The sequence below is a fragment of the Oryza glaberrima genome, chromosome 8 (assembly GCF_000147395.1).
Source record: "Oryza glaberrima chromosome 8, OglaRS2, whole genome shotgun sequence".
In the NCBI taxonomy this organism is placed as follows: Eukaryota; Viridiplantae; Streptophyta; class Magnoliopsida; order Poales; family Poaceae; genus Oryza; species Oryza glaberrima.
In genome coordinates, this window is record NC_068333.1 from 10,253,164 (window position 1) to 10,280,871 (window position 27,708).

At 41.5% G+C, this 27,708-nt stretch overlaps 2 protein-coding genes and 1 long non-coding RNA gene across 3 annotated transcripts; all 3 read left to right on the plus strand.

Moving 5' to 3' along the window:
* The first annotated feature begins 1,094 nt into the window (after positions 1–1,094).
* Positions 1,095–7,357, plus strand: LOC127782492 (putative chloride channel-like protein CLC-g). Its single transcript, XM_052309697.1, has 7 exons — positions 1,095–1,323; positions 1,836–2,036; positions 2,312–2,489; positions 4,875–5,137; positions 5,270–5,548; positions 5,719–6,856; positions 6,977–7,357. The coding sequence occupies exons 1-7, from the start codon at positions 1,163–1,165 to the stop codon at positions 7,145–7,147; spliced, it is 2,391 nt and encodes a 796-aa protein (XP_052165657.1). The 5' UTR covers positions 1,095–1,162; the 3' UTR covers positions 7,148–7,357.
* An 837-nt stretch (positions 7,358–8,194) lies between these two features.
* Positions 8,195–9,617, plus strand: LOC127783036 (zinc finger protein 1-like). Its single transcript, XM_052310322.1, has 2 exons — positions 8,195–8,206; positions 8,790–9,617. The coding sequence occupies exons 1-2, from the start codon at positions 8,195–8,197 to the stop codon at positions 9,411–9,413; spliced, it is 636 nt and encodes a 211-aa protein (XP_052166282.1). The 3' UTR covers positions 9,414–9,617.
* A 6,300-nt stretch (positions 9,618–15,917) lies between these two features.
* On the plus strand, positions 15,918–18,307 carry LOC127781903 (uncharacterized). Its single transcript, XR_008019097.1, has 3 exons — positions 15,918–16,242; positions 16,356–17,021; positions 17,865–18,307. It is a non-coding gene; the product is annotated as an uncharacterized LOC127781903 (long non-coding RNA).
* The last annotated feature ends 9,401 nt before the right edge of the window (positions 18,308–27,708 follow it).

The window sequence follows — 27,708 nt, forward strand, 5'->3', positions numbered from 1 at the left end:
TTCCCATATTTCAAAAATAGCGACTTAGTATGAGATGGAACACATCCTAATATTAGGGATTTGGACATGGGACCTATCCAAACTCGTAATATTAGAATTTGTCACATCTCATAGTAGGTTATTGTATTTTTATGATAGAGTTAGTATTTTTTTAGAAATTAGTTTTCAAAATTTCCTTTTATTATATATTTATAGTTTAATTATAATTATGACATAATATAGTTTAGGAAAAAGTCCAAATACTCCCTAATTTTGATAGAAAGTCCTCAACTTTAAAACCGGATATTTAACCCCCTCCCACCTCACCAAAACTTTATAATACCATTATATATAATCTCCTAATGTGGTTTTGCAATGTGGTTTTTAATCTAATATGTATATACGTTGAATGAGTTTGACTACGTGGCATACACATTGGATATATGTGTTAAAATCTCCACCCAAATCTTTATTTTTTTTCCTCCTTGTTTGTTCTGACTTACATAATATTACTATGATATCACTATCGAGTATAAATTGAGAACCGAGTATTAATGATATATAAATATATTACATTAATTATTCAAAATCACTCATTTATGCTTTTAAATTCACAAAACCACCATCCGAAAACACCTTAGGTCTTGTTCAGTTTAGAGAGTATTAAAGAGTATTGGAGGGGATTGATGAGGAATAATTCCACACCACAATACATGTGGAATAAATCCCCTTCAATCTCTCCCTCGCAGGGATTAACCGAACAAGGCATTAGAGGACAATATAAATGATATTGCAAAGTTTAGGGGGTTGGATGTATAATTTTAAAGTTAAGAATGCTAGATGAACTTCCTACCAAAGTTTAGTGGGGTATATAGACTCTTTAATATAGTTTATCCATCGTAAGTTCGTACCGACAGTGAAGGCACATATTTGGTCGGTACAATTTAATGAAATAGTTTTTTCCGCCATGTGGTTGGCAAGAAATATTTGCTGACAAAATAATATGTACTACTATTGATATGGACATTTGCCACACTAAATAATAAACACACTCCAATAATTCCACATCTTGGTCTATAGACCAGGCCTAACTAACTCAAACCCGTCTCTGCTCCCCGCTATTTACACTTCGCAATACCCAGATGCTCTGCTCCCCTCGTCTCCCTCTGCGGCAAGCTCTCTCATGGCGTGCACGGCTCCACGGGAGGAGGACCTCCTCATGGAGGAAGACGAGCACCGGCCGCCTCTCAACCGGGCCCTGCTCCACCGCAGCGCCACCAACAACACCTCCCAGGTTGCCATGGTCGGCTCCAACCCCTGCCCCATCGAGAGCCTCGATTACGAGTACGCGCCCCCTCTCCTCTGTGGCTCTGCCTCCCTTTCTCTCTCCGTTCGTTCTTGTCAGGGACTCTGGATCCTACCACCTGTATCGTCTGATCTTTCCCAATCCTTGCTTCTCCATCATGTTGAATTGTTGATTCAATGTCGAGATGAAATGCTTTTTCTTATCCAATAGTGTTCCATGATTTGCTTCTTGATTGGGATAGCATCTCAATGTTGCTGCCTCGTTTCGTATGGTGATCCAATTGCTCTCTGTTTATTGATTCAAGTCCTCTCAAGGACATGTCATGTTCCTGCCACCTATTGTCTTGTCAGAAATGTTTGTATCTTGCTTGCCCCCACTTGCATTTTCATCCACCTACTCCTGCGGAGGTTATCTTTCTCGCTGCAATTACCATTCCAATTTGCTAATATAGTAATATACACAGCTCTGTAACCTGTTGGTAATATTTTCGTCGGTTTGCGACAATGCTAATTCGTTTTCCTTTTCTTTGGGGATTTGATTTGGGTTACAGGATAATAGAGAACGACCTGTTCGACCAGAACTGGAGGTCGAGAGGGAAAGCCGACCAGGTGCGGTACGTGGTGCTCAAGTGGACCTTCTGCTTCGCCATCGGCATCATCACCGGCATCGCCGGCTTCGTCATCAACCTCGCCGTCGAGAATGTCGCCGGCCTCAAGCACACCGCCGTGTCCGCCCTCATGGAGTCCAGCAGGTTCTGCTCATTGCCTCCTATTGCCTTGTCCAAGAAAGAAGTAATGTTGCTTTTGCTGAGTACGACAAATTCACTCATGCTTGTCTCCTGCTTTGTCTATTATTATCCCGTACTCTTTTTGTCCCTGATCAGATCAATTCTTGTTCAAATCTGAGAATGCTATCTGTCAAGTGATCTAGAATTCTGAACCCTCAAAATTGACTGAATTTTTGGAACAAAGATCAATTTCTGTCTGTTACTCCGAGTCTGAAGTCTGAAACTCATGTCGGATGCAGCTATTGGACAGCGTTCTGGCTGTTCGCCGGAACCAACCTGGCCCTGCTGCTGTTCGCGTCGTCCATCACGGCGTTCGTGTCGCCGGCGGCCGGCGGGTCGGGGATCCCGGAGGTGAAGGCCTACCTCAACGGCGTGGACGCGCCAAACATCTTCTCGCTCAGGACACTCGCTGTCAAGGTGCGTTCCTATCCTCCTCTACAGCTCAGCGCAGATTAGCACATGAGCCACTCCCAATTACTGTAATTGCCAGTTGTGCGACTGATTTTTTTTTCTCTTCTTTTTTTTGGAACTGTGTGCCTGAATTATCCACGGGCAAAAGGGACATTAATTCGTTCTATATTAGGCTGTGTTTAGTTCCCTTTAAACTTCCAAAAATTCTATTACATCAAATGTTTGAACACATGCATAGATCATTAAATGTGGACAAAAAAAACAATTACACAGTTTGCATATAAATTGCGAGACGAATCTTTTGAGCCTAACTACACCATGATTTGATAATGTTGAGCTACAATAAACATTTGCTAATGACAGATTAATTAGGCTTAATAAATTCATCTTGCAGTTTATAGGCGAAATCTGTAATTTATTTTTGTTACTAATCTACATTTAATACTTTAAATGTGTGTCCGTATACTTAAAAAAAATTGGCCAAAGAACTAAACACGGCCTTAGTGGTAGTACTATTAGGATCAAAAGAATAGCCGTGATCGTGCAAGTTTCTGCCAAAAAATTAGTGCTAATTCTTTTACGATGAAAGGGCATGTTCTTGCAGCAAAGAATTGTTTTATGTGTGTGGCTGTTTGTTTTACATGGGCATCATTAATAATTGAGACCTTGGGTGTCCTTTTTATTATTGTTTGGATCCACTACATACATCACTCATCCGTTTACTTTACCTGTTTGCTCTCTATTGGGGTTGACAGAGTTATAAAATGGATCCATGATTGATATAGAATCTCTAGATCTTTATCTCATGAAAGTGAAATGTAACAGCACGACTTCCGTTTGAATTGGAATGCCTACAAAGTCCTCAATAATTGATACTTATTTTGTTTTTCTGTAGATTTCTTAAAACCCCAATATTCATAAAACGAGTCAACTTGTTCATTTGAGCGACTGAAATATTCCTATCTATCAATTATTTTTTTAGTAAATTTCATAGAACTATAGATACATGGGTTAAATTATCGCAAAATTACATATTTAACTGATGTATCGTAAAACTACAGATTTAGCGATAAATTTATCCAAAAACTATAAATTTAATAATAAAATTATCAAACAATTATTGATTTTGGGATGTAAATATTTAGCTCTAATTTTATGTTTGAGTTGTAAATGCCCAAATTGTGTGATTACATTGATATAAAACATGTAGTTTTGTGATAACTTTGTTACTAAATGTGTAATTTTGCGATATTCCACCTTAAATCTATAGTTCTGTGATAAATTTAATGTTAAATATGTAGTATTATGAAACATCATGTCAAATCTGTAGGTTTCTGATAATTTGGCTATAGTAGTGAAATTCACTCTTATTTTTTTTAGAAAAAGAATTATTGGGTCATTAGACAAAATCCATATGTTAAAAAAAAGAGAAATTTTATGGTTCTTAAGAAAGCACTTGTAGACATCAAAATTTTACAATAAAAGTTAAGTGTAAAATTTTAGTACTTATAGATATACCTAGTATCTGGAGATATCAAGTTTTACATTTAGAAAAATATGTTATCTCCTAATATCTTAAGGGCCCCTTTAAATCATAGGAATGAAAAAAACGGAGGAATAGGAAAAACATAGGATTCTGACAGGAATGCAAGTGTAAAACAGAGGATTGCAAAACACAGGAAAAACATAGGAATGACTATTTGATTGGGCCACAGGAAAAATACAGGAATTTGAGGAGAGATAAAGACTCAAAGGATTCTTTCCATGAGGTTCTACCTTATGTTAAATTTCCTCCAAAACTTGCATGGAAAGAGTCATTCCATAGGAATTTCATAGGATTTCATAAGATCCATTCCTTTAATTCAAATGGCTATATAGGAAAAATTTCTATAGGAATGAACTCCTCTAAAATTCCTATGAATTTTCTTTGAATCAAAGGGGCCCTAAGTATGGTAAACTTATCCTAAAGCATACATTGATCAGCTCCTAAAAATAAAATAATAATGTACCCCAAGAGTTTGCAAGAAATGTGCCGGCAATATTGGATTGTTGGAATTGAATCAAGACCGGCAGGGTACCACAATATATGGCAAACATAGGATTGTGCAAAATTTTTAATGGCAAATTAAACAGGTCATTCTTCTTATGCTTTTGTGGTTAGTCTAGGCAAAGGCAATGATGTCCTGTACAACTCCAGGCACAGATATGAACCAGCGTAACGTTCAAATATGGGGAAAATAAATGGAACATCATGAATAATAACAAACTGAGGGAGTAAAAATACGGTGATAATAATAGGGATGATTACACATGTCGAACGTTGTGTAACTGACAAAACTGGAGCATTTTAAGCTGAACTCCCCATATCTATTCTGATTTCCAACTGTGCAGATAATCGGTAACATCGCGGCCGTGTCATCCTCGCTGCACGTCGGCAAAGCTGGCCCAATGGTACACACGGGCGCGTGCATCGCCGCCATCTTCGGCCAGGGCGGGTCGCGCAAGTACGGCCTCACCTGCCGCTGGCTGCGCTACTTCAAGAACGACCGCGACCGCCGTGATCTCGTCACCATAGGCGCCGGCGCAGGTGTCACCGCGGCTTTCCGCGCCCCCGTCGGCGGCGTCCTATTCGCTCTCGAATCACTCTCGTCATGGTAAAACTACCCATCAAATTACACATGAATGATATGCACTGCTGCAATTTTCTTTTTCTGTTCATCCTCTGAAGCTTTTGGCTGACAACTTAATTACAAGAATATATAATTTGTGGCTGATAATTAATCAAGGTGGCGGAGCGCGCTGATCTGGCGGTCGTTCTTCACGACGGCGGTGGTGGCGGTGGTGCTGCGGCTGTTCATCGAGCTGTGCGCGTCGGGGAAGTGCGGGCTGTTCGGCAAGGGTGGGCTGATCATGTACGACGTCAGCACCAAGTTTGATGACCTCATGACCTACCACCTCAAGGACATCCCCATCGTCGTCCTCATCGGCGTGATCGGCGCCATCTTGGGCGCCCTCTACAACTTCCTCATGATGAAGGTCCTGCGCGTCTACAGCGTGATCAACGAGTATGGCTAGCTAGCTACGATCATTCCATATCTTTGCCAATTTCACATGGCTTACTTGTTCGTTCAATTAATTAATTATGACATCATTTGGAACACATTGAAGTTGAACTGATTATATTCTAGTGAAAAATCCAATCCAATCCAATGAAATTAATTTTTGAAATGTGCAGGAGGGGCAACGCGCACAAGCTGCTTCTGGCGGCGGTGGTGTCCATCCTGACGTCGTGCTGCGTGTTCGGCCTGCCGTGGCTGGCGCCGTGCCGGCCGTGCCCGACAGCCGGGGCGCCGTCGCCGCCGAACGGGACGTGCCATTCGCTGAACCGATTCCGGCGGTTCCACTGCCCGGCGGGGCACTACAACGACTTGGCCAGCCTCTTCCTCAACATCAACGACGACGCCATCCGCAACCTCTACTCCACGGGCACCAACGACGTCTACCACCCGGGCTCCATGCTCGCCTTTTTCGTCGCCTCCTACGCGCTCGGCGTGCTCAGCTACGGCGTCGTCGCGCCGTCGGGGCTGTTCGTCCCCATCATCCTCACCGGCGCCACCTACGGCCGCCTCGTCGCCATGCTGCTCGGCGGCCGCTCAGGACTCGACCACGGCCTCGTCGCCATCCTCGGCTCCGCCTCCTTCCTCGGCGGCACGCTCCGGATGACGGTGTCCGTGTGCGTCATCATCCTGGAGCTCACCAACAACCTGCTCCTCCTCCCGCTCGTCATGCTCGTGCTGCTCATCTCCAAGACCGTCGCCGACTCCTTCAACTCCAGCATCTACGACCTCATCCTCAATCTCAAGGGCCTCCCGCACCTCGACGGCCACGCCGAGCCGTACATGCGGCAGCTCACCGTCGGCGACGTGGTGGCCGGGCCGCTGCGGAGCTTCAACGGCGTCGAGAAGGTGGGCCACATCGTGCACACGCTCCGGACCACGGGGCACCACGCGTTCCCGGTGGTCGACGAGCCGCCCTTCTCGCCGGCACCGGTGCTGTACGGCCTCGTGCTGCGCGCGCACCTGCTGGTGCTGCTCAAGAAGCGGGAGTTCCTGACGGCGCCGGTGCGGTGCCCCAAGGACTACATGGCCGGGAGGTTCGAAGCGCAGGACTTCGACAAGCGCGGGTCCGGGAAGCAGGACACCATCGCCGACGTGGAGCTGTCGCCGGAGGAGATGGAGATGTACGTCGACCTGCACCCCTTCACCAACACGTCGCCGTACACGGTGGTGGAGACCATGTCGCTGGCCAAGGCGCTCGTCCTCTTCCGCGAGGTCGGCCTGCGACACCTCCTCGTCGTGCCCAAGTCCTGCGACGTATGTGAATCGATGTCCACTACTCAAATTACTAACACACACCTGCTCCAATCCAAATTACAAATTACTTAACCTTTTGTTCCACTGTTACAAACTCTCATTCGAGTAAGATCGTTGCAGAGGTCGCCGGTGGTGGGGATCCTGACGAGGCACGACTTCATGCCGGAGCACATCCTCGGGCTGCACCCGGTGCTGGTGGGAAGCCGGTGGAAGCGGCTCCGGTGGCAGAAGGGCGCCGTCGCCAAGAAATTCCGGTCGCTCCTCGACTGGCTAGCCAACGACAGCGGCTGATCGATCGATGCAGAGGAGTACATTATATTGATACACGCACATACATTCTGGCCGGACAACGAGGGATGATGATGATGGAGTGCATGCACATAAATATACGTACATACACGTTGGATTGGTCATTGAGTTTTTGTGAATTTTGTGCAATAATAACAGCACCTATACCTGGTGGTCATGAATGACATAGACACAATCATTCAATTTTCTTTTCTTCTTTTTGCTTGTATATTACTCCCTCTATTTTAAAGTTGTTTTGATTTTTTTAAAAAAATTAAGTTCGACAAGTTTATAAAAAGATATAGTACCATTTTTGTACAAAACAAACACACTATTTTCCTGGTAGAATTTAACATCATTATTTTGGCGTTTTAGATGTTACTAAATTTTTCTATAAATTTGATCAAACCTAACAAAGTTTTACTAGGAAAAAAATTAAAGCGAATTATAATATGAAACGAATATCACTACCGAAAATGATTTGTCACCACGAAAAAAAATCGTGGCAATACATATATGTTGCTATCATTTTTAAATTGTTGCTAATAAATATAGTGGTAATAGGTTATTGTAATGATTTTTATTTAGTGATAACAAATTTTCATATTGCCACAAAATAGATATGGCAAAAAATTACATTGCAACACTTCATATGTAGCATTAGTTCCACACTATATTAAACTATCATCCTAAGTATTTTTTTTATACCGGCCTTGTCATGGTTAGGATTCGAACCCAACACCTCTCTCCTTTACCAACTCAGCTACATATAAATTCTATTAGAAAAAAAATAATCCAAGAAATGCTATTGACAAGCGTCCAAGTCCCAGTAATGCCATCGACAAGTGCGAGTTCCAAGAAATGCCATCATACAAATGATTTTGTCCCAAAAATGCCATCACCATTAGGGTTCCGTCTATTTTGCGCCGTTAAATACACTGTTCATCCTATAGAACTTAACGGTACTGAGTGAACGGAACCCTAACGGTGATGGCATTTTTGGGACAAAGTCGTTTGTACGATGGCATTTCTTGGAACTCACACTTGTCGATGGCATTTCTGGTATTTGGATGCTTGTCAATGGCATTTCATGAAATTTAAGTATCTAAAACATTTCAAATGAAAAAAAAATCACCTATAAAATTATAAATCTCGTCAAGAGCTATAATTTCAAATAAAATTTGTCCAAATCTGTTTCCATATGAAAAGAAATAAGTTTAATTATGAGATTTGAGATGAATTTTGAGACTTGAACGACTTCATTTTGAGTTTGCATGAATTAGTTATGAATTTTACGATATTTAATCCAATTAAAGCCTAATTAAAAGGATTAAATAGATTTATGATATCATTTACAATTATTTTTACACTGATAAAATAGGATTAATGACGTCGGCCATGATCAGAGAAGACCGAGGTCAATGATATGTGGGGCCCACATGTCATAGGAAGGAAGAGATTGATCCGTCGCGAACCCGGTTCAGAAGGTCCCTCAACTTGTTATCGAGTTACAAAATCGTCCCCCAACCAGAAAACCAGATACAGAGTATCCTCCAACTTAAAAAACATTCATTTTAGGTCTTTTGGTGGTTTTGAACCCGGTTTCATCATACGTGGCGGCTGAGTCAGCGTGGGACCCACGTAGGTCCCACCTGTCAGCGTGGCCACGTCAGCACCCTCTCTCTCTTTCCCCTCCTCTCCCTTCCTCCTCCTCTCTCTCTCTCTCTCACTCTTCTCGGCAAGCCGGCCGGTGGCTGGGGCGAAGGCCGCCAGGGTGAGGCGGGAGAGGAGGAGGCGGCGGCGGCGGCGGCGGCGGGTCGCAAATGGCGAGACGGAAGCGCTCCACGCCGCGGTGCTCAAGGAGGAGGAGCAGCAGCACGAGGTGGAGGAGGCGGCGGTCGTGACGAGCAGCAGCGCCACAAGTGGGGAGGAGGGCGGGCACCTACCGCAGGGGTGGGCGAAGCGGAAGAGGTCGCGCCGCCAGCGATCGGAGGAGGAGAACCTCGCGCTCTGCCTTCTCATGCTCGCCCTCGGCGGCCACCACCGCGTCCAGGCGCCGCCTCCTCTCTCGGCGCCGGTAGGTGCGGAGTTCAAGTGCTCCGTCTGCGGCAGGTCCTTCAGCTCCTACCAAGCGCTCGGCGGCCACAAGACGAGCCACCGGTTCAAGCTGCCGACTCCGCCCGCATCTCCCGTCTTGGCTCCTGCCTCCTCCGAGGTCCAGAGCCCCCTCGCCTTCTCACCGCGTAATTCAGCAGCTGCACGGATCTGATCTCTCAAAGAGTTTTTGGTCTAGGGAGTGAAATTCACGGTCGAAACACACTATTCGTTGATTCGTTTTGTGCCGCTATTGTTTAATTTGTTCCTGCTTTTGTACATAGCAAACGAGTGATACATAGCCATACATAGTCATACAGATACTATGTCTAGCTCTTCCTTGGTTCTTTGTACACTGGAACTGTACCTGTATCTTTTACACTTAGTTTTTTGGCGGTCATATATTGTAGACCATATTCGATCATATTGGGAGATTGATTCGTGTACAGTACGCTGTAACATAAACACAGATTGATTTCATGATCATATTTGTACAGAACCGAAACATCTTGTTTTGGCACCTGAGTCTCCTTTGCTTACAGACACGGTAAGAAAACAGAAGCCTCTAGTTGATCAATTTACATATTGCGGCTCTGCCTCCTCATGCTAGCCCGCGGCGGCCACCACCGTGTCCAGGCGCCGCCTCCGCTCTCGGCGTTGGTGCGGCCGTCGGCAGGTGCGGAGTTCAAGTGCTCCGTCTGCGGCAAGCCTATCAGGCGCTTGGCGGCCACAAGACGAGCCACCGGGTCAAGCTGCCGACTCCGCCCGCAGCTCCGGCAACGGCCACTCCGCCGCCCGGGCGTTCGACCTCAACCTCCCGGCCGGCGCCATTCGCGACCGGTGAGAAGGCTCTGGACCTCCTCCTCGTCATCCCACATCTTCTTGCCCTTGAAGCACGGCGGCGACGACACGGGAGCCGGGATTCGGCGTGTTCCCGGAGCCCTTGGAGTACATGTTCCCGTCGTTGCTGGGCTTCGGCGTGTCAACGCGGGTGGGGAACGAGCTGGGCGCGAACCGTCCCGGCCGCGCGTGCGCCGCGCCGCATATGGCTGTGGCGGGGGCCGCGGCGATGGGGCTCGTCACCATGGCGTTCGTGGCGGGGATGCGACGCGCGTGGGGGCACCCATCTGAGAGAAAGCGTGAAAGAGAGATGAGGAAGGAGATAGGAGGCTGACGTGGCTACTGACATGTGGGACCCATGTGGGTCCCACGCTGACTCAGCCGTCACGTATGACAAAACCGGGGTTAAAACCAACTAAGAACCTAAAGTGAACGGTTTTTGTAAGTTAAGGGATGTTCTATACGTGGCTTTGTGGTTGGAGGACGATTTTGTAACTCGATGACAAGTTGAGGGATCTTCAGTATACTTTTTCCATTCATAAAAGGTGTCTTAGCTTGTCAACGAATCCAATTTTCATCCTTCAACCGAAAAACTAGATATAACGATTTGTCAAAACCAATACAATATAGGTCCCATGGCAGATTGGATGGCGGTTTACGTGACGCCTATGTGGCTAATTTGATTCGGTCTTCATATAACATGGTAGAGACGTGGCGTTTATGTGACAACTTGATTTGGAAAATAATAAAAAATTGTCAGCCGGCATGTCAGTTACACCCAAAAAATTAATTTTAAAATGATGGAAGCTCCACATATCATTCTCAACCCTCCTCTTCTTCCTCCTCCCTCCCCAATTCCCCTTCATCTCTCTCCCCTCTCCTCTGGCATCTCTCCAGGCGCGAGTGAGGAGTGGCGGCACACGGCGGCCAGAGGGAGACGGGAGAGGAGGCAGCGGCACGCAGCAGCCGGTGGGTGAGGAGGGAGTGACGCGCGGCGGCCGACGGGGTTTTTTTTTTAACTATTTGTCACTCTTCTGGAGTGCAACTATCCATATGCCACTTTTCCAGATTTTTTTACACAAACACCACAAGAGAGATTTTATCCCTAATTAGTGTGCTATGTCAGTAGGGAGATTTGAAGTGACCTTTTTGCTAGCAATCCAAGAAGCTTACTCCTAGAAAAAAGCTAGCTAACAAGCCCAAAATTGCTTCACCACTTAAGCTATTCAACTGATTTTGCTATGTGATGTGGCCTGATGAACTTATGAAATGATGAATGGTCTGATAAGCCTTTGGCGCCTTTTGCTGTGATCTGATGTGTATGGCCTAATGATCGTATGCCTTCTTATTTTGCTACAAACTACTTCGGGTCTGTTTAGTTCACGAAATGAAAATTTTTGGGTGTCACATCGAACGTTTGACCGGATGTCGGAAGGGGTTTTTGGACATAAATAAAAAAACTAATTTCATAACTCGCCTGGAAACCGCGAGACGAATCTTTTGAGTCTAATTAATTAGTCATTAGCACATGTGGTTTACTGTAGCACTTATAGCTAATCATGGATTAATTAAGCTCAAAAGATTTGTCTCGCAATTTTTCCCCTAACTGTGTAATTAGTTTTTTTAAAATCTATATTTAATGCTCTATGCATGCGTCTAAAGATTCGATGTGATATTTTTGGAACTAAACCGAACTTCATGGCCTGCATGTACGGCCTAGCATCTCTCAATGAACTTTATTATATGAGAGATTACTTGTACGCGATGTCTTATTATGGCCTTGTGAACATGTCACGTTGCCAATATATATTGTAATATGGATGGTTCGATTCTATATGAAAGTGGCTACGTTTAATCTATTATTATATTGTGGTGTAACATATGTTTGTATATAATCTCTCTCAAATTATATGAAACCAAGGGCAAAAAGGTCATTTCAAGTCTTCCTTACTGACATAGCACATTAATTAGGGAGAAAATATCTCTTTTATGGTGTTTGTATAAAAAAATCTAGAAGAGTGGCATATGGATAGTGGCACTCCGGAAGAGTGGTAAATAGTTAAAAACCCCTCGCAAAACGAAGCAGCGTTTAGCATGTTATTAATTAAGTTTTAGCTATCTTTTTTTAAAAAAAATAGATTAATATGATTTTTTAAACAACTTTTGTATAGAAACATTTAAAAAACGCACCGTTTAGCAGTTTGAAAAACGTACACGCCGAGTTAGGAACGGCTGGAAAGGAAATCAGCCTAAAAATGGTTCGTGAAATCGACTTGATCGACAAAAAGGCAGATCGATAAATAAAAACTGTTGGATTGTTGGATTTGATAGAATTCTATAAAAGAGGGAATCTAACTATTTGTGATGTGGCAATTAAAAATTTATCACTCGCAGTTCATGATACGTGGATGTGGGTCCTTATATGTATATAGCATATAGGTTTAGTGGTGATAAATTTTCAATTGTTACATGTAAGAGTTGCAGACTTGCACTTAGTTAAATATCTCCCGTAAAAGTGACAAAGTTTCGCTAGGTAAAGAAAGGCACACAGCCTTAGGCCATGGGATGATAGCGCATCGGTTCCGTCGAAACACATCGGTTCCATGAACTCTGCTGAAAGCCTGAAAGTAGTTGAAATACTAAAATGTGATGAACGTTCTTTTTTTCCTTTACGATACGGTTTCTCCTCCCTTGAAAATAAGTTTAGTGAGTGGTTGTCTGTATAGTTTACTGTAAAAATGTTTATACTTGTGTTTTTGACAAGCTAAGGGTGCGTTCTAATAGGCGGGATGGTTTAGCCGACATAGCTGCACGTAAATGAGAAATGTGATTAGTATATGATTAATTAGATAATATTTTATAAAAAAGTTAATAAATAAATTTATTAGATTTTTTTAAGCAATTTATATATATAAAGTTTTTTCACAAAATATATCGTTTAGTAGTTTAAAAACGTGCTGACGAAAAACGAGGATTAGCTAAGCGGCTTTAGCTCAAAAGGACGCACCCACTAATACTGGAAAATATTGAAAAGCTAGTAAAAAATAATTACTAAATTAAGTTTGAAAATGTAAAATAAAACACAAATTGCTTCTATTATTAAAGTTCCTATATTCTTAAAATCCAAATTTGGATGACAAAACTTGTTAAACTTTATTTTAGGGCATGTAGGAAGGTAGAGTCAGGTATGAGCTTTACGTTATTTAGATACCAGTATCCTACAACAGTTGAAGACAATATGGTCTCTAATTATAAATGTATCAAAATATTTTTTCTTACTCTTCTTTCCTTTCTTTCGCCACCATGCAACAAAATTTGCGCTAATAAATGCTAAGAGTCGACTCTAAACCATTGTCATGCATAAGAGCAAGGATAATAGTATAGCTTACTTCCTATTATTAGCCCATCTTAAAGTCAATATATATAATAGATTAGTTATAAGGTTGGCTACAATTTTTTTCTCCGCTCTCTATCTCTAACTTATACAATGAATGTATTTGTCTTGTAGATTGTGTTAAGCTAGCTCTTGCATGAGAGCCAACACTCTTGATTTTTTTTGCTACCTCTCTCCTTCACAGTTCACATAAGCTTATAGTACACCTATAGCTTATTATTATACTTGCTCTAACAACCATATTTCTCTTTCTTCTATGTCATCAATTTTACTTGTATGGCAATGGAAAAACCACTAATAAAGACCATTGTACATGCACTTAGTACCAAATTATCACCATCCTGTAGAATCTTTAAGTTGCGCTGATTTGATATCATCATTAACTCTACGGTCCTGACTACCATATTTGGCCACCAGATACCTATTTTTTTTTTCTTTCTTCTTTCTTCTTTATTTTTCTCCTTTTGCTTCTTCTCTCGTTTCCCACTTTTTTTTCCTTCTTTTTTTTTCCTTTTTATCTTCTTCCAAGATAGCTGCCATTTGTCGAGGTTGCCATGGCCGCCACCATGAGCTCTTGCGTGTGCATCATTGACGAGAGAAAGGAAACAATGGCGAGTGGCTTCTCTGTATCGCCAGCTCAAGCTCTAGATAGCCACCTCGTTGAGCTCGAGCTCGGTAGCAACGATGAGAGCTAAAGGGCCCACATGCAGGTGAAGTGGCAATGACCAGTGACAAGCTTCACATGAGACGCTCTAACACGATATCGATGCTCCGATATTAGCCTTGAGCTCCCTCTTCCAGATCTTGGCAGTGGTGGACATCGCACGTGCGGTTGGTTCCATCGGGGGCTTGACCTTCTAGCGTGCAGCTCTGGTGACCTCCATGACCTCTGTCATCCGCACCATAGTTCCTCTCTCGCGGAGTCGACAACGAAGTAGATCGAGGAGCGGCTCGTCATCATCCCCTTCCTCTTGGTGACGCAATGTGTGCGTGAGCACATGGCCGAGACCATGACAATGACGTCTCTAGCGGCGACCTTCCCAACTTGCATATGCTCAAATGGCACTCTCCCATGTTTTCATTCTCGTTTGCCACCGGTCTCGACGACATGGCATTACTTTTTAAATTTTTCCGCTATTTTATTACATCTTCCCCATTCTCCTTGTCACACCCTAAAAATCGCTAAATTATAAATTGTTGTGAAAAAGTAATTTTAGAAATTATTTAATAATTAAAGTAAGTGTCTAAATAAAAACTATGAAAAATTTGAACATCAAATCGAGCTAGATAAATTTTTATTGAATACATTGAGTATCCAAGTATTTTTTGGAATTATTTGTGCAATGGAAGTATTTTTAAAAATTAAAATATCATTTCAATGAATAATTTAAATCCTCTTCTTCTTGGGCCAATTCCAGAAAAGTCCGTTTTCCGTCCCCTATCTCTCTCTAGCAGAATAAGTTCATCTGAGGTCCCTTAACTTGTCAATGAATCCGATTATCATCCTTCAACTAGAAAACTTGATACAACGGGTCCCTCAATTGACAAAACCGGTGGGTCCCATGGTGGTTTGGACAACAGTTTTCGCTGACGTGCGCGTCTATCTGACTAATTTGACTCGATCGTCATATGACGTAGCGCTTACGTGGCAATTTGATTTGGAAAATAATAAAAATTATGGTCTCACATGTCAGTTACACCAAATAACTAAATTTAAAATGGTGGGCCCCATGTCATGCTCACCCCTCCTCGTTTTCCTCCTCTTTTCCAAACCTTTGTCCTCTCTCCAGGCCCAACGAGAATTTTCAGAATATGCCATCCATTCGTGCTACTTTCAGAATACGCCATCGGAGCACGATTTTTTTTCGTTCCGTGCCACTCAGTCTCTTCCATCCGTAGCGCTGTTGTCAGTCCGCCACCGCCGCGCCGGCGTCCGTCCGTCGCCGGCATCGTCCATCCTCATCGGCGGCGTCGTCGTCCACTGCATGGAGTGGGCGCGGAGGAAGGCGAGTGCTAGCAGCGGGGCAAGGCAGAATGGGGCGGTTGCTGCGGTGGGGAAAGGGTGGGGAGAAGCCCCTTGTGGATGGCGGGGTGAGGCGGAATGGGGCGAATGCGGCGGCTGTAGACGGCGAGGATGGGCAGCAGGCGGTGGCGGACTCGCGGCAGTGCTCGAGCTCGTGCTCACGTCCGCGCTTGCCTTGCTGTTAGCACTTGCCTCCCTCCGCGCCCACTCCACGCCGTGGACGACGACGACGCCGACGAGGATGGACGATGCCGGCGACGGACGAACGTCGGCGCAGGCGGTGGCGGACTGGCGTACTGACGACGGTGCCACCGGGCGGACGAAAGACGACGACGCTATGGACGGAAGAGACGGAGTGGCACGGAACAAAAAAATTCGTCTCAGATAGTATATTTTGAAAGTAGCACGAATTAGATGGCATATCCTGAAGCAGTGCGAATTCGATAGCATATTCTGAAAGTTCTAGGCCTCACTCCCCTTCGTCTCTCCCCCTCTCCTCTGTCCTCCAGGCGCGAGTGAGGAGGGGCGGCGCGCGGTGGCCGGCGGGTGAGGAGGGGCGGCGCGCAGCGGCCGGGCGAGGAGGGAGGAGGACAGCGAGCGGGGGCAGGGTGGGAAGGTCGCCGCCGCCCGGTCTTCCCTTTCTGCTCCTCGCCGCACGAACGCCCGCTTGGACCCTATCTGCCGTACCAACGGCTAGCCCACCACCGAGAATGCGGTGTACAACAATCCAAGTGACACCAACCCCAGGTTCTTGTCCTACACTAGCTCAATCGAAATTTGACGCCATGGAAGCTAGCGTGCATGTAGATCAGTTTTGAGAAAATGACTCTGTTTACTACTGTGTTGATGGTGCTCTGCAGGTTCTAGGCGCCGTGGTAGGTGAAGAAGATGAAGAGCAAGACCGAGCTTAGTAGTTACAGGTCTCGGGGTCTGGGACGTCACCGCCACTATGCTGCGTCCGTCGGAGACCAGCAACACGACCTCCTCCTTGTTGTGGGGCCACAGCGAGCTCGGCTACGGCAAGAGCAGGGCCATCTCCCATGGTGGCCGAAGAGGGCGCCGGGGTTGGGGTGATTTTGGGAAGGAGTTGGTGGTGGCTTGGCCAATGCTGTGATGGCCTCGGAGGCCGCCACACAACCCTCGTCTCCCGCCTCCCGTTTTGCGAAGGCCAACTTCGCGGCGCCCACCAGCTACGCGCGAATCCGGCCATACGGCTGGATGGGCACAGGCGATCCATCCTAGATGTGACGCAAGGGATGACGTAAACGAGCAGCAAAGGTCAATGGAAGTATACGTAACGTGGCCAGCAGCAAAGCCACGCACTAAACCGCACCCGACACGCAAGAAGACCCAATGGTGGTATATCCATGACCGACCCGTCCTTTCCATAGCAAGCACGAACCGACTTGTTTTCCGCCGCCAACCAGGGCAGCCACGCCGGTATATATGGTCTTCCCCCTCGCCCCTCTTCCTCTCTCTCTTCGTCTCGTCACGATTTCTCCTCGGGGTCCTCTTCGATTCGTAAGGTTCGTTCGTTCTTCCGCTCCCTTCTTACTACTTCCTCTGTTTCACAGTATAAAACTTTTTAGTATTGCTCATATTCATTTAGATGTTAATGAATCTAGACATATGTTTATGTTTGGATTCATTAATATATATATATATATATATATATATATATATATATATATATATATATATATATATATATATATATATATGAGTAATGCTAAAAAGTCTTACATTGTGAACGGAGGGAGTAACGTTTAGTATAGGAGTACAAGATGGGTTGATGGTTGATTACATTGGAAGATTAAATTACGTTTGTTTTGGGATGGAGTAGATTTTGATTTTCAGTTTTCGTCCTGTTTTGTTTTTATGCGCCATACATATTTCATAGATCAGGATCTATTTCCGTTACTTTAGCTGATTTAAGCCGCCGCACCTTATTAATATTGTCTTCTCCATCTTGCTATGGTTGGTAGTTACCTCTCCTGATGTGTTGGGGCTTTTCTTGATCTGATTTGCCTTCTCAGGATGGTGGTGGTAGTTACCTCTCCTGATGTGTTGGGGCTTTTCTTGATCTGATTTGCCTTCTCAGGATGGTGGTGGTGGTGGTGGTGGTTGAATTTTATCACGTCTCAATAGGTTTTATAGATTTGATCTGTTTTTCCTCATAGTTGTGTCTAGATCTGACTTGAACCCAAAATTGGTATTTTTCTGAACCTTTTTCTTATGTTAGTTTTTTCTCATCTGACTTGAATAATCCCTGTTAAATTGGTAGATTTATATACCTTCTTTCATGGTAGAAAGAACTATTGCACGCACAGTTTTAGCCTAATTCTAATTCTGTTATTCTGTTCCTGCAGATATGATGAGATTTTTGCTTCATCCGTGTTGCTCACTTTGCAACTGGTGGCCTGTGTGCGTAATTGATCTTTTGGGTGTGGAGCTGTAACCATGTACGATGATTTCTTCGTTAATGTCGCCTACAGCCAGACTCCTAAGATTTTCCTACTATGCACAGATGCTTTCCTTCCTTGCAATGGTGCCATGAGCATTCCTTCATCTAGGAATCGTGATGGTGATGATGTTTCTTGTTTGATGATTGATGTGCTGCTAATTAGATGATGTATGTCCATATCTCCCAACCAGAAGATAAGGTAATGACCTCGGTAAGCTAATGCACATGTATGTGCATGTTGTATAATCATGTTGTACTATATACTATGTATGATGTATCTAGATTTAGGGTAGGAAGGCCTTTGCCATGTTGGGTGCGCTCGCTTGGCAGGCCACAAGACAATAAAAAGATATTTTCCTTGTGTTGTTGGGGTGGAGATCGCACGGGGAACTATTCATTTTATTTTGCCCCGTGTTCTTCACCCCGACCTGGTGTCCCTGTCTCCACTGTGTTCTCTCTTATGTCCTGGTGTTCATGTGGTGTGTGACTGTGCGCTTTCATGAGTGCTACCATGCGGATAATCACATGTCGAAGATCATCAACGATACATCTCATGGATAACTACATGTCGAAGGTACACATAATTTACTGCCTTTCAGTCCTTCATGTGGCTAAATATCAATCATTGTTAATTTGCTCGAGACGATACTGCAACTAGCAATTTCAGCTAATTTAAACTCAGCTAAACTAACTTGTTGCATTCCACACTGAAAGGTTACTGCCTTTCAGTCCTTCATGTGGCTAAAATATCATTCATTGTTAATTTGCTCGAGACAATACTGCAACTAGCAATTTCAGCTAATTTAAACTCAACTAAACTAACTTGTTGCATTCCAAACTGAATACGGCCGGTCTTACTGTCATGCTTAGGTTGTACTTTTGTCCCCGATATAACCTGCATGTAGCTTAGCTACCATGCCTTGAGCTAAGATGAAAATCTATAATATTAAATTTGGCCTTAATTAAGTAGCCTGCCACTTCGCTAGACAACCATACGTGATTAGGGCTTAACATACCAAGTTTTCTATTCACTCCACATTTGTAGATGCTTAATTGTTTTCATTTCATTGCGTCGCCACAAAAGCTAAATCGTATCTCAATCGTTCGGTATTGACTAATCTCCTGAACTTCATTGTCGTTTTGCTGATGTACATTTGATTGTTGACTATTACAATCACAAATGTATGTGGTGTTCATTTGTCAAGGGGTGCTTCATTCCAATTGCTGTTGTATATGAGTTTTGTTGTACAAAAAATGAGCAGTTGCTGGACAGAGCTTGCTGTACATGCATGTCCACAGCTGTTATCATTTGAGTATGCTTTCTGTTAGTTCATCTTTAGCGAGCTGCGGGGAGAATTTACATATCTGAAGCTAGTATTCATCATGATGCTGCAACCAGCACCAACCTGGCCTTGGAAGGGGACTGGTGTCATGATGGAAGATACAAGGCGATGTCCTGATGGTGAGTCTGGCGAATCTGGAATTTGTTGAGGAAGACACAAGGCGAAATGGGTAATCTTAAAGAAGCTGTTCCTATGGTTTTTGTGGCATTGAGGCAGTAAAATCATGGGATCAATTCTTCTGGGAAGATTCTGTTGATTCATCTGAATTTTGTTGTCTTATTGGGTGTCACATAATTGAAGCCTACATAGATTTATGCTAATATCTGCTCCTCGTTGCTTGCTGAGGGGGAGGTGAAAGATCTGCATATGTTGGTGAAGTGGTGATAGCATGACTGCACGCCTGGTGATGTATGATAATTAATTTAAGCAAGTACTTCCTCCGTTTCACAATGTAAGTTATTCTAGCATTTCTCATATTCATATTGATGTTAATGGATCTAGATAGATATATATGTTTAGATTCATCAACATCAATATGAATGTGGAAAATGCTAGAATCATTTACATTGTGAAACGGAGGGAGTAGTTCTTTGCCATGCATGTTTTATTCTGGGTCACTGCAGCAATTTGTAGAGGCTCAGATTTTACCGTTCCTATGGAATTTCGTTATCCTAGGATGGTCGCACGGTTTATTGTTGTTTTATTCACTAGGAGCTGTTTTGCTTTAATGAAGTTATAAATTCTGCTCTAGATTTTTACTGAGGTTGTACTGAGTTCCATCTTTTGCTAGGTTTTTACTAAGGTTAAGTGTTTGGCATTGGTCGCCTATCCAAAACCTATTTTAATTCGAAGCTGTTGTACTTGCTACGTGGTTCTTTTTTTTTTTTTTTTGGCTCACTCCCATCTGTTTTCAGCATTTGGGTATGACAGTTTTTTTGTTTTTTTATCCTTCTAGTGGTGTATCCTATAGAAAAAGAAAGGAAGACCTACTGTTTGTTTGCAACCTCTTGACAATATTTTTTGGTGCTTAATACTTTATTTAGTTACTATAAGAGACGTTTCGGTGATAATTCTTGTTCCATTGCAACCTGAAATCCTAGTTAGGGACTTAATAACATTTTCTTAAAATACAAAAATGATACTTTCTCCATTTAAGTGGTTTCGACTCGTTTTGTAATTAATCATTTTCGAGTTCTATCAAATTTATGGAAATCTAGCAATATCTACAACATTTAGTTAGTTAAATTAGTTTTATTAAATATAACATTGAATATGTTTTGATAATTGTTTAGTTTGTATTATAAATGTTGCTATTTTTTTCTATAAATTTAGTTAAACTCAAAAAAGTTTGACTAATAAAGAGATCAAAACAATTTATAATATGAAACATCAATTAAAATAGCTAAGAGGTAACTTTATTATGAATTAATAATAGAACTTTATGCGTTCTCAATTTTTATGTTACTCCTGTAGCTTGCCACTTAGTTTAAAAAATGTGTTTAATGCATTTTTTTTACTTTTATGTGTAAAGTGTCTTGTATTTAACAAAACAAATAATGATTGAAAATATTTGTCAGATGGATCAAAATCATCAGCCACCAACACCATGTGCACGTCATGCCTGTTTGTTATTTGGACTGTTTGTTATTTGGACATGACTACATACAGACTGTACTAGTCTAGTCTGTATTGTCTTAACTAGTCTAGACCTTGTTGTCATCTTAGACCTTGTTGTTTACTATTACACCAAATGATACATGTATTTTTTCCTTCTTATAGATTTTTCTTTTAAATTATTTATCCGGTTTATAATCCGATTACATTATTGTGTTCGTTGCAATTATATCTTTACAACAAGATCTTACATGAATGTTATAAATTACTTTTATTATATATGTAAGTTACTTTTATTATATATATAAATACTTTTTATTTGATTAAATTACTTACTATGCACTCATAATGTTATGAGTTATTTATTTTATTATCATTTTTAGTCAACTTTATAATTTGTGCTGATTAAATTTAATTTTTAAGATATACTCACGCTTTTATCTTCATAACGGATCTACTTTTAATGTCATGATAAATGTACTTTCTTTTTATTTTAAGTTACTTCTATAATATATGTAAATTACTTTTAAGTTTTACTGAAATTGCTTTTACATGTTTAAGAAGTAATTTAGTGAAATCTAAAAGTAATTTAGATATAATATAAAAGTAATTTGTATTTTTTTTCATTAAAATATAATCACGTGAGATCTTGTTATAAAAATTTAATTCTTACGAACACAACCGTGTAATCGGATCGGAGATCGAATGAGTAGTTTAAGAGAAAATTTTATTTGAAACATAGGTGATAGGAATATATTTTCTACTTACTTGATGATGACTAATACTACAGTTAAGGTATCTAGATAGGGTCTCTCGTTAGCACTAAAACGAGATTTAGATTTTGCCTCGTTATTTTCCCTTAAAATATGTGTAAGGTGAATTTTGATAAGTAGCAGAGTTTTGAAGTTTGTGTTTGTCTTAGAACAGTGGAAATACACTAAGATATAACCGAGTTTGTTTCTTTTCCTGTCAAAAACATCACTCGAGGAGCACAATTTGTTAATAGGAAAAACTGCTTCAGTCAGCTTAGTTTAAGCACGGTTGAATAGTTGAATCTGTTCTACCGTGCAATACTCTTTTTTTTTCTTTTTTTTTTTTTGCAATAGTGGTTCAAAATTTTTTTGCCCTGCGGGCGTTTTGGACAGGTTCTACACGCTGCCATCAAGACGGTACTTCGGCCCTTCACAGTTAATTCTGGCAAAAATAATATAGTTGGTACCCACTAACAATTATTAGAAGTTAAAGCTCAACATGCAAGCATGCCACATCATTACGCTCATTAGCAATTACTATTCTGCCCATTTAAATCCCATTCAAGCATGCCACATCTTCACTCACTAGCAATTACTATTCTAGCTTATTTTAAATCTCATGCAAGCATGACACATCATTTACAATATATATTATAGAGATCAACAAGTATTTGTCAAATCATCTCCCTCTTGTTATTTTTTCAACATTCATTTCGGCAATATTTAACATATATTTATCCATAAATTCCGCAGCAAAGCGCGGGGTATTACCTAGTTTTATAATGAACTCTCCGAACATCGTGGATCTTATAGCTCTGAATTGGAAAGAGCATCCCAGCGAGCAATTGCTGGGAGTGATGGTTCGACTCCATCAAGATTCCCATTAAAGATTGACATAGTTAGGAAAATCTTTATCCCTTCTAAATTAATCATTTTATCCTACCGTGTCTAACTAAAAAATCCACACAATTTCAGAGTAGTGGATAGAGGTCTAATTAAGGTCAGGTCCTTTTACTTCTTTCTTTTCAATTTTAAATTTTAGTAGCCACTTAGACCCTGTTTGATTCAGCTTAGGAGTATTATAATCTGAATTATTAGAAGTAAGCTGAAACAAACAAGTAGATTATTATGCTAGATTATTATAATCTATAAGCCAGATTAGTATAATCCAATAATCTCCTCTAGATGAGCTTTTTCCAGATTATTGAGTGGCTAAAGACCCACTACCTTAGATGCCTCTAATAATCCTGAGAAACAAACAACTCGTAGCTTATTTTATGTCAGCAACAACTCGCAGCTTATTTTATGTCAGCTTATTATAATCCAGCTTAGAGTAATCTGATTTAATAATCTAGATTATAATAATCTTAAGCTGAAACAAACATGGCCTTAGTCGTGCGAAGTACTCTTCCATAATCCGTGTGCGAAGCACTATACCATAATCTGTGTATAGGAATTGACTATTGATCTAGACAATTACAGTATATGTTTCACGAGACTACTCTCTGTCCTCAAATATAAGTTTTTTATATTGTTTAACAAAGATTGCGTTAGAGCATAAAATGCCTTTATATCACTTTATCGAGGAATGGTTGGAGGGCTAAATAATACTCTATAAATCCTTATATTTGTGAATATGTTTCATTTGTAATGCTTATATTTATAGACAAAGAGAGTTGCTACCTTTACAAAAAAAAATGAAGGGCCAAGGAGAGGGCAATAAAATTAAATGAGAACGTTTTGTTTTATTTCTATTCTTTAACATAAAGGGTGGATATTATGATTGATTGAGATAAAGAAACAAACGAAGAAATTAAATAAAAGATAGTTGTATTTAGTTAAGATGAAGGAATATTTGGATGGGCAACCTCCACCACCAGGCGAGCTGAAACTGAATTTGGATGGGGCTTTCTTTGAATCCAATAAATCAGGCATCCGGGGCTTTGTGGTTCGGGATCATGAAGCAAGCGGAGTGCTGGCGGGCTCGGGAAGAATTGACTTTGTGCATACCATGGCATCTCGCATTTTGCTATTGAGACTGATTGTTCTGCTCTGGTGGGTGCCCTAACATCAAGAAATTTTGAATGTGCTCCGGGTGGTGTAGTCTTCAGGCAAATCAGAGCTTTGCTCCAAATGGACTTCCCAAATGTCAAGGTGTCTTTTGCGGGTCATTCATGTAATAGATGTGCTCATGACATTGCTCGTTTAAGTGTGAGTTGGGACCTGGGTCAGATGTCTGTTTGGGCAGACCCCCTCCCAGAATATGTAAATGTGCTAGTGGCTCGTGATCGTATCGGGCCAATGAGTTAATAAAGAGCACGCTTAAGATAAAAAAATGAAGGAATATTTGAAGTAGCTATATTAATTTAAATATTAATTAAAGGTGCCTATATTTTGAGATAAAAAGAGTAATAAAATTAGCACTAAGATGGATGGAGCTCTACCATTGTATGCCAATGAGATGAGCTTCAGGTGCTCTCCATCTACATTTTTGTATTGTGTAGTATTATGCTTATGAAAAATTATGTATTTTCTTTGACTTTGATTATGAAAGAGAGTTCTCTGATGCTAAGGGCCCTTTGGTCCAGAAGCTTCCTAATTGGTCCAGTGGATTTCACTCTTATATATGTGTCTCCCATGATTGGTCCAATGGATACCATCCTCGTAAAATATCGAAGGGTTTACATTTTTTGTCTATTGCGTCTGACAGCCGTTGCAATTCCAATGATGTGGCTCATTTTCCTTGAATAAAGTTGGTTGCTTTCATCTATTAACATATACTACACCGCCTGAAAATGAGTATAATATGAAATAAATCCTAAACCACTGCACAAAAAAGACTAAAATGCTACTACCTCCGTTTATCTGTTTTATATTATATAAGTCGTTTTAACTTTTTTTTTCTAGTTAAACCTTTTTAATAGTCAAACTTCTTTAAGATGTTTTTCTGAACATAGAAAGTTACAAATGGCATGATTCACTTAACCTTTTTTTATCCCCTCATTTCATTGCTCTGCTACCTTCCCAATACTTCTATTTTTTTTCTATTTTTTATTGTTTGTTTGACTAGATTGCTTTGACTATCATATGAAAGTATCTGCATATGCATGGGACCTTCTCATCTAGAATTCTCCTGACATGTGATTGGTATACACGCAAATGATCCAACGGTCTATATTTATTCCTACTCTCATCCTAAGGCCATTAGTATTCCAGATGACATGGCTCATCATTTTTTGAGACAGCTTGTTGCTTTCACATATGTAGATGGGACGAGTTGGTTTTTACTTTTATCTTTCTTTCCAATGTTAAATTTTATGGGCGAGTTGGTTTAATAAGACCTTTTTAGTTGATAAAAGTAAAAATAAAGAGTTATGAAGTTGTAGTATTTTTTTAAGAACTTTCAATTTTGAACTAATTCATAGCAAAGATTAAGATATGATATTTTACGGATTTCCTATGCTATGCATATTTCTGTTTGTTACACTATTCTTATTATTATGTAAGCTCACTTAACTTGAGCATCACGTTTGTAATGTTAGATTTAATTGGGTAATTGATCCATTTAAATAAATTAAATCAAATAAATTCCAAGGCTCATTATGCTAGGAATTCATGTGTATTCATTCTCTTATGGGATATCAATAGGATGAAGAGTTTTGAGAATTAATCCATTTGATTAGTGAATTGGTAACCTACATCAATTACTCCTAATTAATGGTTGGTTGATGGATGTGTAGTGGAGGATGGTTGATGGCTAGTTGATGAGAATTAGTTACTCTATTGCTCTTCCTATTCCATAACTCTTACTCTTCATCTTCCGTTCCTCCTATAAAATGAGAAGAGATATACTTTCATCCATTTCCAAGGCTGTTGCTGCTACGGTAATCCCATCCCGACGAGTGTGTACACACGCGTTGGGAGAGTAGGCCTCCGAAACCACGCACTGCTGCGATGTTTGCACGGACGGGAGGGCGATCAGGTTTTTGGGGAGCGTAAGGCACGACTACTCACTGTTCGTCAACGTCTACATCGTCTTCACCAATATGTCGAACACTAGAGACAACAGCAACACTGGAGACAAGGAGAAAGAGGTTCCCGTCAACACCAACGGAGGAAATACTTCCTCAAACTCCAGCGGAGGGCCATTTTTAGGGTATAACCTTCTTACATTAGAAGTTTTACTGTTAATGTTCATCGCAATGTCAACATTACGTTATTATATGATTGTTAATGCTTATTCTACGTTAAGCATGCTATGTTGATTACATTCACCACTATCACTGGATCAAATCCCATTGTAAATATCATGTTTATTATCTTGTTATTTTGGATTAAAATATACCGAATTATGACCAAATTTCCAACATGTAATTCCAAGTCATCTATTTAAATCCAATAGTTGAGTTTTTTTCTATATCGATCATCATTTCAAAATAGGGTGAATATAAATTTAATTTTTGGAGTAGAAGCAAGGAAGAGGTGGAATATCACAAAGAGAAAGGGTACCTTATAAAAAACAAAAACAAGTTCTTGTAATTGGAATCTATTTTTTTTAAAACCACCCATAAGCTCCCTTATATATTTAGAGTGATCCCTGTACTTAATGATTCACGCAGTAGATATTAACTACTGAAGCAAAAACCCTACCAGGGACAAAATCTTTGATTAGAAAACAATTGTTATCAATATGGATGATACTATAAATGAGAATTTTCATAATTTAACTGAGCCAGGCCACCAGGACCATGTTAGAGAAAAAATAACGGTTATGGAATGCACATAGGATAAAATATACTCTATCCGTTCCAAAATGTAGCAATCTAGGATGAGATTAGACCCATCCTAATACTAATTTCATCCTAGAGTACTACATATTAGAATGGAGGTAGTAAAGGAGCTTGAATTGAATTGTGATGATACAGAAACCCACAACTGTACTTATCATTGAGTAGTACTCCCTCGGTTCCAAAATAGCCATTGACTTTTACACGGTCTTCAACATATAGAACTTCGAACACCAATCTTATTCATATTACTACATCTACTTTTGATATGCATATTTCGAAATCTGAAAAATTTATTTTTGATAGGCATATTTCAATCCAACAACCTATCCTCGTAATGAATTTCTCGGATTTAATGCGTGACTCTCCATTCTTTCACATGAGATTGGCTATATGGGAATAGAGAAATGTAAATATTAATGAATTGCTTGTTTGCGAGGAATAACTAGTAGCATGTTTAAATGGATGATAAGTAGAATTACTTATCTTTGGTCTGTGTGCCAAGATGAAATATGACTATCAAAAGTAGATGGAGGGAGTATATTATAAAGGGTTAATTGGATCCATGTCATTGCAAAAATGCCAATTTCAGATAAATTTCACTATTATTCACGATATCGTATACATGCCACTGGAATTTAGGGAAATTGGAACTATGCCACTCCGTCACGATATCTATCAAAAATCTTGTTAGCCTCAACTGCACATGGGACATAACAAACATGTTCTATCTTCTTCACCTCCCTCCCCTCTCTTCTCTTTTCCCACCCTCTCTGAAGTCTCTCTTTCTCTGGCAGTCATCATCCTCCACCACCGTCACCGTCACCGCCACCATCGTCGACCACCTCCATGGTTCCATGGCATCATCCTCCACCACCGTCGCCACTACCGTTATCAACCACCTCCACGGCTGGAGGGCTCGGGAGCCATTGCCGTCACCGTCTCACCGACCCCACCGTTGTCGTCACTGCCACTATCTTTGACCTCCTCCATCCACGGCAGGAGGCTCGGGAACCACTATTGTTGTCGTTGTTTTCTTTAACCTCCTATCCATAGCGCGAGAGCTCGGGAGCCACCATCGTCGACCTGCTCCCATCCTCGTCGGGAGGGCTCGAGAGTCACTACTGTCCTCCGCCATCGTCGCTGCCGTCTTCGACTTCCTCCCATCCACGCCAGAGGCCTTGGGAGCCACCGTCATCGACGCCACCGTCTTTGACCTCCTCCCATCCACGATGGGAGGCCTCGGGAGCCAG

Coding starts and splice junctions, on each gene's coding strand:
- LOC127782492 (XM_052309697.1), top strand. CDS start 1,163: ATGGCGTGCACGGCTCCACGGGAGGAGGACCTCCTCATGGAGGAAGAC. Junction 5,138..5,269: donor CTCGAATCACTCTCGTCATG/GTAAAACTACCC, acceptor TAATTAATCAAG/GTGGCGGAGCGCGCTGATCT. Junction 6,857..6,976: donor TCGTGCCCAAGTCCTGCGAC/GTATGTGAATCG, acceptor AGATCGTTGCAG/AGGTCGCCGGTGGTGGGGAT.